General features: G+C 36.5%; 1 protein-coding gene across 13 annotated transcripts in view; it reads right to left on the bottom strand.

The window, feature by feature from the left end:
- Nucleotides 1-15377, bottom strand: part of DCUN1D4 (defective in cullin neddylation 1 domain containing 4) — a 42893-nt gene that overhangs the window by 18043 nt on the left and 9473 nt on the right. For 5 of the 13 annotated variants that reach the window (XM_041126774.1, XM_030022133.2, XM_030022198.2 and 2 more), the window contains 3 exons: nt 14683-14753; nt 13716-13755; nt 6182-6296 (listed from right to left, as the gene is read on the bottom strand). The exons of 1 other annotated variant lie outside the window; for it this stretch is intronic. In XM_041126774.1, the coding sequence (XP_040982708.1) occupies nt 6182-6252 (71 nt within the window). In that variant the 5' untranslated portion in view covers nt 6253-6296; nt 13716-13755; nt 14683-14753. Of the gene's footprint in view, nt 1-6181; nt 6297-7630; nt 7661-9748; nt 9918-13715; nt 13756-14682; nt 14754-15377 lie in introns of those variants that run through there. 7 more of the 13 variants (XM_041126789.1, XM_030022123.2, XM_030022170.2 and 4 more) reach the window with 5 other exon arrangements.

Below are 15377 nucleotides of genomic sequence, written 5' to 3'. Positions count from 1 at the left end.
CCTCAACGGCTCACAGCTTCCTCAAGATGACCAGCACCAGTACCTTCAAACAGACACACAACCATTAAGCTGACCACGTTACAGTTTGGCAACTTGCTTACGCATTGATGGTCCATAAGAGGAACCTGCAGAGTTTCAATCATATACCAGAAGTGAAAGAACATACTGCTCAGAGCCTAGAGGAAAAAAAAAAACATTGAAAGGGAAAAAAAACAAAAAGTAAAAACCCCACAGACACATTCCATAAAGGAAGGGCCAATGAGTATACCTGGTACTTTTTGTACCAGAATTTGTACCACTATCAGAGAATGATCACACTGGAACAGGATTGCTAAAGGGTGTTTTCTTCATCACCAGTGCTAGAAAGGTGCATGCACAACTTTTTCCCCAGAGTGTCTGCTATACCTATCACTACTGGACAACAGCAAACTCTGAGCCTTTGCATTTAGAATTACCCTTTCATTTCTGAACCCTGACATGCTGCCCATCAGGAACAGCAAGGAAAAAAAAAAAATTACCTATGGGCAAAGAGCATATATTTGTCTCTGACATGAGACCACATGCAAGTACAATGACTCCGAAAAATCTTCAATTAAAAAATAATAGTTTTTATTAGTGTAACATGACACTGTCAGTGTCAGGACAGTGACAGCGGCCTTCAAAAAATGTTTCTTTATATTATAACCAATATCCCCTTAAGGAGCATTTAGCTTTTTTATTATCTCTCTCTAACAGCCATTTTAACTAGAGAGAGGAAAGAATGTGGGACAGGGCAGGGAAAAAGCAACATGAGATTAACCTGCCTAAATTTTATAAAAGTGATTATCAACTAAACCACATGTAAATGAAGTTATTTTCTCAGAAATGCTCACATCTCCATCATGACCTAATAGCTGACTCATAACATCCATTTTTAAACTTATCTTTGAAATATTCTTATGAGCTAGGGAATTGTAATATCCGGGCAATAAAGATGAGACAATGTAGTTTATAATTGGAAGTGCTACAGATAGATGTAAACAAACTAATTAAAAAAACCTGAGTGTCTAGGCCTTTCACGTTTCTTTAAATACACTATCATCCATATCTTCTTCAGATTACTTTTCTCCATTCATAACTGATTTGGTGGGAAAGCAAAAGCAGGAAAATTCCATCCAGCTATTATGGGGTGGCTAGGCAAGTCATCCTAAGAGTATGCGGTCGCTGCCAGCAAAAAGAACAAGATCAGGGTAATTCCCTTCAATTTACTGCACTCGTCAAAGCTGGATATCTACTCCTGCTCTGAGCATGCTTCAAATGTACTGGAATTTGTTAGAGCTCCACCTACCACAGCAGCAAGGGAGAAAAAAGGGGGGGGCGGGGAGAAAGACGGTGGGGAGAAAGAGAAAAAAGGTACAGTTTATTATTATGGTAAGTCAAAAGTTAACCCCTCATGAAGATTACAGCCTGCTGATTTCAGATGGTCAGTGTGTACTGATGAAAACATCAAGAAATTTACCAACAGTAGCTTTGTTTCTATGCAACCAGAACTTATTCAAAACCTTTACCCCATTTTCTTTGAGCTTCAAACTGAGTAACTAATTGCTTTCAGATTATTTATATTTTGAAAGATGCAAACTTTTGATTGAAGAAGATGCCCCCTACTACTTCGATTAATTCTAATTTATTAATTTAAAATTTTGGCTGAGAATTTTCATCAGTAGAGCACAATGAAAGTATTTTTATAAAGCCTTATAAAGCCTTATAAGTCCTTTATAAGGACTTATAAAGTCCTATTCATTCATAATTATGATTTTAGCAATAGTTTCATAAATACTGTAGAAACAAGGGGCGGGGGAGGGGAGAGATGTTTTACAATTTGCAAAGCATGACAAAGACTGCCTAAAGCAACCCTCAGGACAAACTTACTTGACTGGTACGTTTTATGAATGAATATGTCTTATCTTTCCCTATTTAAAGGCTTACAATCATCTCTAAACTTTTAAATTAATGTTTTGAACTTCATCAGGCTTACTTAAGGAGCAGTATGTATAACAGCATATATGCTGATAGTCACATGTCCAGTTTAAGTTTCTTCAGAACTATTAAGTGAAGTTCACTGAAAAGGTGTATAAAAAGGAAAAATTATACCTGTGCATACTTGAAAACCTCTACTTCAAGGAGTAAAGTCTAGACATCTCTGACAGTTGGTAACACAGGCTGTTTGCATGGGGCAGGACCAAACCAGTTGGTAAACAACAACAAAACAAAAAAAACCTCTCAACACTAAAGGTTTTGAAAACTTCCAAGGTTAGTACAATCCCATTTTACCTTCCCATGTTAATAATAGTATGTTGACTGTGTTTTCAAAACTTATGTTTTTCTACCACAGAGGATGGAGCTTATTACTCAATAAAGAAACCCTATTTTTCACGTTAACAGGCCCTTATGTGGTCCATACACACATCCAGAATAAATTAGACTCTAGATCTAATTGCTTGAAAACATAATTTTCAGGGAAGCAAATAAATATTCCTAGTTTTCATCCTTCTAAGGTCCAAATATCCATTACTGTAAGATTTTTGTTCTCAGCCTGATTCTGGAATAAGGAGTAGAATTATTTTTTAAATGAGACTATCAGAAAGAAGAGAAGACATTAGGTTATACAGCTCATTTTCCCCTACGGAAAAAGCCAGTATTTGGCTAGAGACTGTGTAACAGATACACAGCATCAGATATTGCACAGTGTGGACTATATTCTTACGTAGCAAGTATCTTTACATGAAACTTGCTTTACCTTTCCTAAGAGCCTTAAGACAGTGATGGAAGAGCAACGTACAGAAAACATATTTTTAACTCCAGTTTGAGAATACCTTATACCATAAGAGTTTTAAGTACAATACAGTCAAGACTGTGATAGTGAGAGGAAAATACAAACCAACTCTTCAAGTCATTATGTTCTGGCAAGTGTATGCTAAACTGTTTACTTCCAATAGCTATTCTTTAAGACAAGATAAATCTTACTGTGATCCAGAAATGAATACACCAAGTTCTTTTCATTACACATCATCTGGTATAAAAATTCCCTCCCACTGAAACACTGCACTCATGGTTCAAGGTGACGTTATGAACATTAATTATCAGAATTCAAGCTCTTATTATATAAGGGTGGGATGCTAAAGAACATGTTTGGAATCTTTGTTTTCCATAATCAGTCTATGCATGAGATCAGCATTTCCAAATAACTTCACTAACAACTAGATTTGTTCCTATAATTTTTTTTCCTCAATAGCCAGTGTCATTATTCCACTAATCCTTCCAAGATGAGGCTGTATCCCTAAGAGCCTGGAACTGAGGGTGAAGGCTATTACAAGCTCCCTGGTATCAGATGTATTTGAGTTTATGAGTTTAAGAGCCTTTAGAAATCATCTTCTATTTTAGCACAGAGCCCTGCTGAAATAAACTTTCTGGAAAGAATACATATCTCAAAAATATTACTATCATAGTTGAAGAGATTATTGGAACACACCACAAATAGTGAAGACTGAAAATATCACTCAACAAAACTATCCATGTAAGGATTAAAAAAATAAATCTCCTTTGTAGGGAGAAACCAGGAAGAATCATCAGTATTTGGTCTCAGGTGTGATAACACCACTAATGATGACACTCCTTTGATAATCTTCAGACTACTACCTATCATTTTTGCACTGAAAGCAAACAGGAGACTCACAATTACTGGATTTATTTGCTAATGTTGCCCCTATAAGTTTGCCACTGTAACTAAGAAACATAAAAAACCTTACATCATTCCATAAGCATTTGAAGTGACAAATCATCTCTGTTAGGAAATGCAGTCTCTTCTGGAGAGCACACATAGTATTTTTTCATTGCAAGCAGACATTCAAGAACAGACACAGACTACCATTTTTGCTTGATACAGAATCCATACAGGCTAATGTCCCTTGAAGGCTTATCCTGAGTTACTAGTCTCCAGCTTCTAGGAAGTCTGCCTCTAAAACAGAAACAATGATGAAGAACTGGGCTTAGAAGCCCCTTATTTCATAAACTGGCATTGCACTATCCATACTGTTTTTATTATACACAGCATTCTCTGCATACTATGTAAGAGGAAACAGCTTTGCAAATAACTAGGTCTGCTATAGCACACCACTGTAAAGGTTCCTGATTTCAGATTGATTTCTGCTTGAGAAACTGAGATGTCTGACCTGCAAAGACCAAACATGACAGGCATGAGCTCTGCCTGACAAACAACCATGGAAGTAGAAGACAGCTTGCTCTTTGTATAACTTGTTCACAGAAGGTTACAGGGGCATAAGCCAAATCTGAAGAAATCCTTCTCTGAAACAAAATAAAGCTCCAAGACTGCGCTGAATGTTCAGCAAATGATTTCATATTGCCAGCCATGCTGAAATAAAAACTGTTTTCTTGAAGACCAAAACAAAAGAAACTTATACACTGGGAAGCAGAGAAAGCCCAAAAACCTTTAGAAGGAAGACAGATAAAAATTGGAACCACATCAGAGAAGGATATTCCCCTGTGGCCCATGACTGGCGGATCTGGTTTCACCTCCACTTCTAAAAGCAGGCTGAGGTCTTCCTTTTAATAAAGCCTTACATAGCAGTAGAATGACAACTAGATCCATTAGTTATAAACTGAAAGGCAGATATATTAAAAAAAAAACAACACACCTTCAAACTATGCTTTCAAAAAGCTCCTAATGATTATTATGATGTTGTTGTTATATATATACACACTACTGATAGAGTAAGAAATCAGTTTCTCATAAATTTCTTGAATTACATAAATCAGTATCTCCTACTTGCAGACAACCTTACTTTCTAGGGGTTTGGGTTGTTTTGTTTTACCATCAGTGTCTTGGCAAAGGAAGGTGGAGTTAAATTTCGTGAACCGCTCTACTTCGATTCTAGAAACATTCTGTCCTCGTTTCACTTCCATATTGTATGCATATCTTTGAATAAGCTGTAATGTCCTCTATCAACTATTTAGCTTTTATATTTTATTATTTCTGAAAAGCAGTAAAAAAAATATTAAGAATATGTACTGCTTTTTTGTTCTTGATAATGTTATGTATGCAAAGCAATGAAAGGGAGAGTTGAAATCTTCTTTTTTCTTCTGCATCAACAGATCATTTAATAAATTCCAGTGCAGCTACATTTGTGCAACCCTATTAAACACAATGGAGTTAGAGAGGCATAACCAGAGGCTTAATTTGGCTACCAGCATTTTTCTGACTCATGCTAGAGAATAAAAAGGAAAGCACCCAGCCTGATTTCAGGCTGACAGTTAGGAGAGAAATGCATCTTTTTACCTTCCTAAAGATACTTGTTATGGAAGCATCTGTTTTCTGAGTCACCGGTAATACATGAATGTAATAGAGCTCAAATTCTACTGACTGACGCAGTGGCAACCAAACTTTCTGGCTGTATATGTCACTTTTCAACGTCAGGACAGTCCTGCACCTATCACGCAGGAGTGTACAGTCCTGTACTCCCACAAGTTCTGAATTCACTGCACATAAATAGTGACTATCTTGCACAAAAGAAGCACATTCAATGGTTTCTGAATGACTGAGGCTGACTGAACATACACATACTGAAAATCCAACACTTGCAGAAGTCTCAGCTATGCAACACCTATGCCAAAAGAATACACTGCTCATGCACACAGTTATAACCCACTTGTGCTTCTGTTGCCCAGAGGGAAGCTGAGCAGCACCGCCTCAATCACCACTCCACCACTGGCTATCACCTTGCCTGGGCAATCTTCACCTTTCCCTTACATGATCAGCATCAAATCACTACATGACAGGGAGAGACTAGCAGGACTTCAGGTAAGAGCCGAGTGGGCTACAACTACAGCTGCTTTTGCATCTCTTAGAAGTTGTTTTTGAACAAACAAGTATGTCTATTTTGACAGCTTGCAAAATAGAGCAAGGAAAAGTTCCCTACAAGCTTCTTGTACAACTTGAAAAAGGCGAGATGGAAACTGAACCTAGATGTGCTTATTAATATCCCACCATTCAATCACAGGCTATGGTTCCACATCAAGAAACCAAGCAAATTTGAATACCATTTCCATTAGTATTTAAAAACATGATCATATCAGCTGTTGAACTTTAGATATTCCATCAGTCTTAGCTCATGGTAAGATGACATACCCATCATGTCTACTTTTCTTAGCAGATAAATCATCTCCTGCTGCAGGTCTCCTCTTTTTCCTTGGAGGCATCACTTTACTAAAGCAGTCTGATGAACTGCAAGACCGGAGACTTCCTACAGAGGGAATTAAAAACACCAGTACAAGAAATGAAACTGTTGCAGACCAGTTAAACTGTGTCCACTAATAGGCATATTACAAAGGGAAGGGAAGGGAGGAGGTTAGTGGATTTAAAGACTACAAAAGAAATGTCTCCTTTCAATAGCAAAATCCATCTCACTTTTACATGGTGTTCTATGACCAGATTTCAGTTAAGGCCAAAAATACTATACCAAAATGTACAGCAGTGCTAGTGCTACTTCGGTCTAACAAAAGGCAAGAACTGAGACTACCCTAAGTATTTTATTTTAAGTCCTCAAAAAGGCATCCTTATTTTTAGTCATTTATTCAAATCAGAACTTCTAAGAGTCATTCATTACTGTAGGAAATACAGACGTGACTCAAAAACTAGAGCACCTACCTCTAGAAAACAGAACCTTTTTATTTTTAAGCCCCAAGTTTTTTGTGATACAGAGAGCAAGGGGTAGGAAAGATTTTTTTGTTTGTTCTTTGGTTTTGGTTTTTTTGTTTCTTTTCTTTCCCTTTTTTTTTTTTGGGGGGGGGGGGGGGGGGGGCGGCGGCAGTGGGGGGGGGAAGAGACATTCAGCAACCACTAGGGGAAAAAATAAGTGGCTGGCTGTATCATTTGAACTGGACAGTTCTCAAAGAATGAAGGTCCCCAAGTAGGAAACAGCCAATTCAAGACACTGATGCAAATCAAGTGGCAGTCTTTCCCTCCCCTTCTCTCAACTACATACTCCTATGTCTCTGGTGACTCTTCAGTGTGCCAATCCAGCTCACCAAACCTGTAGATAATTGACCCAAGCAAAAAAGAATAACAACTTTCTATATATTAGCACAAGAAAGAGCACAGGACCAGCCCTTTTGACCACAGCAAGTCGTCAAATTGCCTTTGCTGTCTTATGAAAACAGTAGGCTAACACTCCAGGCAAAATTTTGTCCTACTTTCATATACTGAAGACCACATTGACACCTGAGAAAGGCATGTGTAAGAGCAGCTCAAAGAGCTATCAAAGCTCTAAGTGTTATGCAGAGAAATTTAAGAGGAAAGGAAGAGAGGGGTGAGGTACAAAAATCCAGCCGCAAAGCGATGCCAAGGAAACTTGCAAGAAAATATGAAGAACTCCAGCATGCCTAAGCTACCTTCTCTTAGCTTCAACAGCATCCAAGTTTAGCTATGCTTTATTAAGATGCCCACAAAATCTTTTATTTTAAGTCACAGCACAGAAGCAAGCAATAAAACTTCCGACTACTTTTTGACACCAAGGGAGCAGACTGAAATCATAGAGGCCCAATTCCCAACAAACACTAACAGCAATCTTTTGCTTACCTATTCTTCGTATCTTTGAAAGTCTCTCTCCTGTTATAGGAGAAACACATGTAAGGAACCTTACAGCCTCACAGGCTTTGCTACATGTACTTTATTTTAAACATGCACTGAAACTATGATGCATATGAAACTGTGGATTATTCTAGTATTAGGCAAGATGTTCAAACCAGTTTTTACATCAAGATGAACTAATTTGGTTTCAACTAAAAAAGCTTTTGCACTTAGTATGCCTTCTTTGGTCTTACCTTTATATTCATTTCTATTAAGAAGAAAATTATCTCCCTAGTTCAAGAAATACTCTTTACAGTTCAAAAATTCTTCCTATATATTCTGTGGGTTTTTTGGTTTGTTTTTGGGTTTTTTTTTTTTTTTTTTTTTTACCCTGAAGCTCCCCCACGCCAGTATCCTCCCAGGAAAGTATGGCCATACCCACACTATCTTTTAGAAAGAAAGTTTGAAGAGTATTGTAAATTCAAATTATAATTTAACTAGTTATCAAAAAACTTCAAGCATTATACTCCATAAACTACTATCACATGAAAGAATCATAATGGTTGTGTCAGAAGAATATACTTCTAGAAGCACTGTCCAGAATATGTTACAAAAGGAAATTAACAATAATATTATTTACCTTCTCACCAATATCAGATATATTTGAAACAGGTAAGCCAGAGACCATCAAAAACTCACAGTACGCCCGATGCATTTAACTAACCAGATTAAAGAAACTAAGGAACCTGACCTGCTCAATGTTATTTGTTCCATCCTGCAAATTAATGATACTGCAAAATTGTATTCCAGTAAGTTATTGGAAGCGTGATGCTTTATGGCTTTTTAGATCAAATTTCTAAAGACTCTGCCAGTATTTTTTGAAAACCTACACAAACTAAAAACACTTAAGATGACAGCAGAACTTCACAGATGGCTAGAGACAGCCAGCAGACTCAGACACACGCTAAACTTAACAAATGAAAACGTGTCCTAATGAACACCTTGTTTTGGAAAATATGTACTTGAGTACAACCTGTAGCTATCTCATTCCTTTGAGAGCAATTTGATTATTTTTAAATGCCTTTCTATTTAAAAAAATCTATTTATGATGGCCACAGGCATTGGATGCTGGTAAAATCAAAGAAAACCCACCAACCCACCCTCCCCCCACCAGGGTTTGTCCAGTTTACTGGTTATTAGATTGGGAAAATAAATATGCAAGGCCTCTGTGAAAAGAGAAGCATAGCAAAAGAAGAAAATAAAATAAATAAAAGTAAAAATAAAACAGTTATAGAACAGGAAAATCATTTTGTCAGATCTGCAACCCCATACAAACCAAAGAATTTAACCCAAGAATTCCTGCTTTAAGTCTTTTCCTCATTAAATGATAGGACATTTTTAGGAAGACCACTGAACTTGTTTTAAAGGCTTAAAATTATAATAGAATTCACCATAACCCAATTTCTCCAATAACTTATATGGAAAACTTGTACCCTTTCTTGGTTTGAATGTATCTAGTTGCAGCTCTCAAACTGACAGAAAAGGGAAGAAAAGAGATGGCTCAGAAATTGTCAAGTGGCTATTAAATGCACACATACACTGCCTTCACGCACAAACACACACACAGAGACACCAGCTGGACAAACATATTGTACATGCTTTCAGAGATTTAACATCTTAATAACTGAGGCCTGGACCAAGTCTTCACTATGTTTTAACTGTTGAATGATCTCTAAACTCTAAACACAGTATAGGAACGTTACTTTAAAAGTATTTCCTTTTGTTAATGGACTCAGTATATTGAATTTGAAGGGCAGTTATAATTTCTCTGTAACAAATTCTGAAAGCTAAACCAACAGAATATTTCTATCTTTTATTTCCATCTAAAGCTAAAACCTAACAGAGTTTGGGGTTTTTTGTTTAAATTCTTGCAATTTCTTATTTTACAGTATAGCTCACCAAGTAGCATCAATATTAACCTTTCCTACACAGAGCTTTCTAATTCTAAATGTAATTTCTAGGTCTAGCCTTTCACAACTAATTTCACTTCTCAAAGGTCTGATCATCTGCAAATGAACATGCAGCTCCCTCTGACTTCATGCAAAGTTTAACAGGAACTTTACTTACCAAGTGCAGCTTCTCTGATGTGATTATCTTCAAAGTTTCTTACTCCTGGGTCTCAACTCAAGATTGGCAGAACCTTCCTAGTTCTCACTGTTTTTTTGACACTTGAAGCTAGCATTTGCAAGGTAGAGCCTCCAAATGGCTGCTGAATAGGCCACCATCAGCCAAAAGCCTGCCGAGTATAAATGTTGTTTGCCAAACGTTCTATTCAGTACTTCCGAATTTGCAGGAGACAAAGCTACCACAGGGAAATATCAACTCAAGAGCTAAAATTCACCCTAAGAAATTTAAAACAATATGCAAGATAATCACCACAAGAGAGGGACACTCCTAGAATAGGAACAAAACCAGAACAAACAAAAAAGAAAAAACAGAGGTCAATAAATAAGAATTCTACAAGCTGTGTCCCTACAGAAGTGATTTACAGACATGTAATTTTCACCTTCTCTCTAGATAATGCCTGTGAATAATCCTGCTCTTCTGATGCTTAGGTAGAGGGATGTTTCAAAGGAAAAATAATTAGAAACTGTGAATGCTGAAGCAATTGGAAAGATATAGCTGCTTGCTTAATGATGCAACAAGACCACCACAAGCACAGTTAACAATCATAATTTTTCAGATGCAAGATGAGAAAACTAAGATACTCATCAAAACATCAAACAGTTTGCAATCTTGTTGTAAAAGGAAAAATCATCTTCTCTATCTTGAATTTCACACTACAGAAGTGCTTGGGACTCAAGAGGGTTTTCTTCTCTAAAACAACAAAAAAAAAAAATAGAGGCAAAAGCAATTTTTTTTTCCCCCCTACAAGCTTCAAGAACAGCAATGAAGCCTTGTTTTTGTTGAAGACATTACCTCGTTCTTTTAAACAAGCCAGGTGATAACAGGAAGTGTACTTTTATTTTTGAAGATATTTTAGTCTGGAGAGGTAAATAAGTCACAATTTAACAACCAAATCATGACTTTAAGCTATTAACAAGTTGCTAGATTTGTAGTTATGACATAAAAACAACTATTATTTCAAATTCTAGAGAGTTTTCCAAGTTAAAGCATATACATACTAGAAGAAAAAGAAATTGTTTACAGAATCTGAATGCCTGCTTTTCTTACCCCTACAAACAGCTGAAAAGCCAAAGGCCCATGACACATATACAGCCTACCTTATTTTTCAGATATATATGCACACTGAATGCTAACACATTTTATGAGACTGTAATCATTATAGGTGACTGGAATTTTGAAGTGAGGTCCATCTTAGCTCCCAAATCACTGAAGGAATTTTGAAACTGCCACCCTCTAGCTCCTAGATATTTAAGATCTGGTTCCAGAAAAGAAATCTGGCTAATACTTAGAAAAGATATAATTTACTTAATATAATTTAGATGTCCAGTACATTTATTGTTAGTTCAGAAACAACTGTTTTGAAATAAGTGTAATATGCATTAAAAGCTCATTATAAATATTAACCTAAAATTGAAATACTCAGGTTTTTTTAAGTAGCTTTTAGAATTCTCAACCAAATTTAGATATGCATTTATTAAGTCATGCCAAAAGCAGGGCCCACAATATAATAACATTAACCAGGATAGTTGTATCAGAAAATGAATAGTAATCTATAAGGATAAAGCTTGCTTCAGAACATTCAGTGTAAAGAAAAAAAAAAATCTCAAAACTTAAAAAAAAAAAAAAAAAAAATCACCTTTAGATGAGTTTGGCAACACTCAAAGAATCTTTTGCAACACAGTTATTAACATGACTTCCAAATGAGTTCTGGATATAAATCTCAAATTCACAGCATCTATGCAGTTCTATAAATTGCATAACAAAATTAATAGGTCTTGACACGTCTTACTATGCAGTCAGTAATACTGGAAAATAGAAGTTCCAAAAATTCAGGCACATCGAAATCAACAATTGCAAAGCAATTCTTTTTAGATTTACATAAGGCTCTCCAGTAAGATGTTTCAGAAGCGTCAAGTCCCAAACAAAATGGACACCGGAGACTTCACTCTACTATATTCGCAATGGCCAAAATAGCTCCATGCATGTGTATTTGTCCTCATATGAGGAAAACCAAGCACACATTTTGACTGAATTCACCTGGAAGTTATGCAAACATCGGGGCTTCACCTTTTTCTACAAGGAGACATAAAAGGCAGAAGCATAAGAAATACTGGAACAAAATCTGAAGATGGCGAGCCTGCCAGTATCAACCTCTGCTTTCAGTTCTCATTTCATACCTGTTCCTGGTTTGAAAGGTTCTTCTACAACTATTGTAAAAAATTACACTCTTTACTGGGATTCTGTGCCCAAACTCATCAACGGGCATGTTTAAGCTTTTGAAACAGCTTAATTCAAACAACACAATGCAGGCAATAGGATAACCATGAGTGTCAGCATAAAGCAGTTCATCAAAACCAGTAACATGCTCAAACACCTTCCAATAGAGATAATGAGAGCTCTGAGGCTGATTTCTTACACTGACCTATATGATAGAAGTCCCATGCAAGAGATAAGACAAATTCAAAATACGTTTGGCATACCGAGCCTTATTGATTGATTAGTGACAGAAGGGGACTACCTCAGTGCTTCACAACAGCTTTTTGTGATCAAAAGTAAACAAAGATTATGGAATGTATTTTCATACATTAAATCAGTATGTATCTCTGTTTAGTTTGAGCACCTGGATCACAAAGGGGAAAATTTCAAGTCTCCATCAGGAGACGGGAGAGGACATCAGTTCTAACATATGGACAAAACCTCTTGTCTTGAACTACCTGCCTCAACCTCTTTTGCACAGGTTTTTCATTTACACGATCAGCTAACTTCAAGTATCAAATCACTAACCACACTGAAGGTAAATATTTGATAGAAGCCTTTTGTGGCTAGGGTAAGATACTTCAACTATGAAACAACGTCACCTGTCACAGTATGGAGGAGGGTACATAAGCCCTAAGTGAGCTCTGTCCGATCCCAAACAATGCAGTCCTATGCCTCTCTTCTCATTGCTCTAGGCTAAGAGTGTGCTAGATTTGTGCGTCCCAGAAATCTCCAGGAGGAGCTGACAGCTCTCTCCACTTTCTTAAGCACTCAAGGTAACATCAGCAAACATAGCCAGCACCTCAGGATAGAGAAAAACTTTGAGACAGATGGTAGGACAGATATGGTCAGTTTTAAAGAACAGTTCTGCTGAGTGATCAGGGCTTGAAGCCAGTAAGTTATTTTCCTTCCTCCTTAGGTATCATGCCTGAAACACAGAAAGGAAGGAAGAAAAAGAAATCAAGGAAGACGCCAGCTCATAAGTAACAAGCACAAAAGGAGGTAACAAATGTTGCAAGATATCAAGTCACAAAGCACAAATGCTGATGAATCAAGAATGGCAGCACGCTAGTACTAGGCACCTGAGATGAAGGCCTCGAAAAACGATGACGTTTTATCGAACAGAAAACAGATTTGGACTAACAAATAGCCCTTAGACATTGACTGAAAATCTGCACAAGAAACAGGAACAACCTGCAGCAAAACCACTCAAGAAAAAAACTGGGTTGTTTGGAGCACAGCATTTAAACTCGGTCACAGGCATCGCAATAGCCACAAGAGGTCTTGCTTCTGCTCTGTTCTCACAAGTGCTCTTTCAAGAGTCAAAACACTGTAAGAACATGGATATTCTGCTAGTCTAATGGGTTGAGTCCAAGGAGTGAGAGAATTTTTTCATGAAGTCTTCTAAAGTACTTACACCAAGAAATAGTAAAATGACAAATACTGCTGAAACCTGTGCGAGTCCTTCACAACTGGATAAATTAAAAGCATGAACATCTATTTTGAAGAAAACTTTTAAAAATCCTGGCACTTGTTTTCTAAAACTCCTTTAGTTTTCTAAAATTCAATTTTCAGTGATGTTAGAGAGACTTCTTTGATGAAGTATGTTTAAATTGTTTCAATGTATTTCTGCTACATCCCTATTAAATACCTGTCTGGTGATCGTCTTGACCAACGTCCTCTGTCAGATTCTGCAAGAGAGTAGGAATGATACAGTTAAACAAGATGGTGCTCTTCATTGTTCAGTAATGTTTTTAACCTTTATTTTATATTAATATTAATTATTTAAGGAGCATCTAGCTAAGACTGCAGACCCTTTGCGTTTTCACATTTATCTAAAAAGTTCAAGTATAATCTTTAAATAATTTGAAAAATATTTTTGAAATTTTTTTATCAAAAACATATCAAACTGTTTCAAGAGTGGAAATAACCATCCATTGGATGGGGAATTTTGCATTGTTGTATTGAACAATTCCATTAATAAATACAGCATTAGAAAGACTGAATTGACCATTTACCAAAGAAATGGCTTTGCTTAAGGATAAACACACATATGTGTTCTAAAGAAAACTGATTAAAACCAACTGAAATCTTGGAAACAAGTTACCCCCTTTTTTAGGCAGTGTCTTTTCCACAAAATTTGCAGTTTACAAACAGAAGCCATATCGGCATTTCCAGCTATGGTTGCAATAAAACAAATGTAAATGCACGGCAAACAAGCAGGGACAGTCTTCAAAAAAAAAAATCTTGTTTCACTCTTTGCATGGTTTTAAGAGGACAGCTTGCTCGTTCAACGTGTTTTCCACAAGAACTGTAAGAAATTGGATAACGATTATGATTACCATTATTTGATATATCTAGGAAAGCTTCTTCTATGGAGACAACATCTAAATCCAATGTTGCAGTGAACAGCGCTCAGACTCCACTCTGACCCCTGGAGTATAATCTTTCACCTTTTACTATCACTGCTTATCTCTTAACAGATTCAACACTAAGAGTGTCTCATACAAAAAGGCAGACATAGTTTTTAAAAGTGCAATCACTTAATGATTTCAATCACGAAACATGCTGGACTAAAGCCCTAGCTATTCTGCTGAGAGAAAATGGCAAGTCATTACCAGCCTATTGAGGGTGTGGTAAATCTTGTGAATATTTGCCAGTGTTGATAGGTGAGAATTCAGTTGAAAATCTAGAGGGGGGGAAAAAAAAAAAAGTTTTAAACTCTCTCGTTTCCAGCTGTAGCAACCAATATCTTCATATGTTCTGGTCATTTAATAAAATCATCACACAACTATAAAATAAAAGCCATCTCAACACTTTTTCAGCGTCAACATTTTCAACACCAAGGGGAATCAGTAAGTGAAATGTGCAAAAGATACCCTACACATGCATTTTTCTTAAGGCATGGATGATTCTCAGCAAAATAGAACTATAGCTAACTGTAGCTAAACACAAAATTATATTAAAAAAAATTTAAAAAAAAAAATTTACAACTTTTTTCCTTTAAATTGGGAATCATTACGCTTTCCATGCTACGCAGTCCTTCTGTTCCATCTATTCCAAAACCAATTTAAGTACCATGTAACATTCTAAAATCATTACTAAAAATGCTAGTTTTTTAAAAAGATAATTTTATTAATACACACATACTTGCCTTTATACTAACTTCCTTGCAAAAGTAAATGACTGGAATACACTTACAAAGTTGACACATGACTTTTGTATAACGAACCAAAGGTCACAATACAGCAGCTGTTAAGACCAGAGCCAGTAACACCGAAAATAAAATATTCTGACACTTCATGAAAGAAGC

Source organism: Aquila chrysaetos, chromosome 1 (genome assembly GCF_900496995.4).
Source record: "Aquila chrysaetos chrysaetos chromosome 1, bAquChr1.4, whole genome shotgun sequence".
NCBI lineage: Eukaryota > Metazoa > Chordata > Aves > Accipitriformes > Accipitridae > Aquila > Aquila chrysaetos.
Note: the sequence above shows the minus strand (reverse complement) of the source record. Positions and strands in the feature narration are given on the sequence as shown.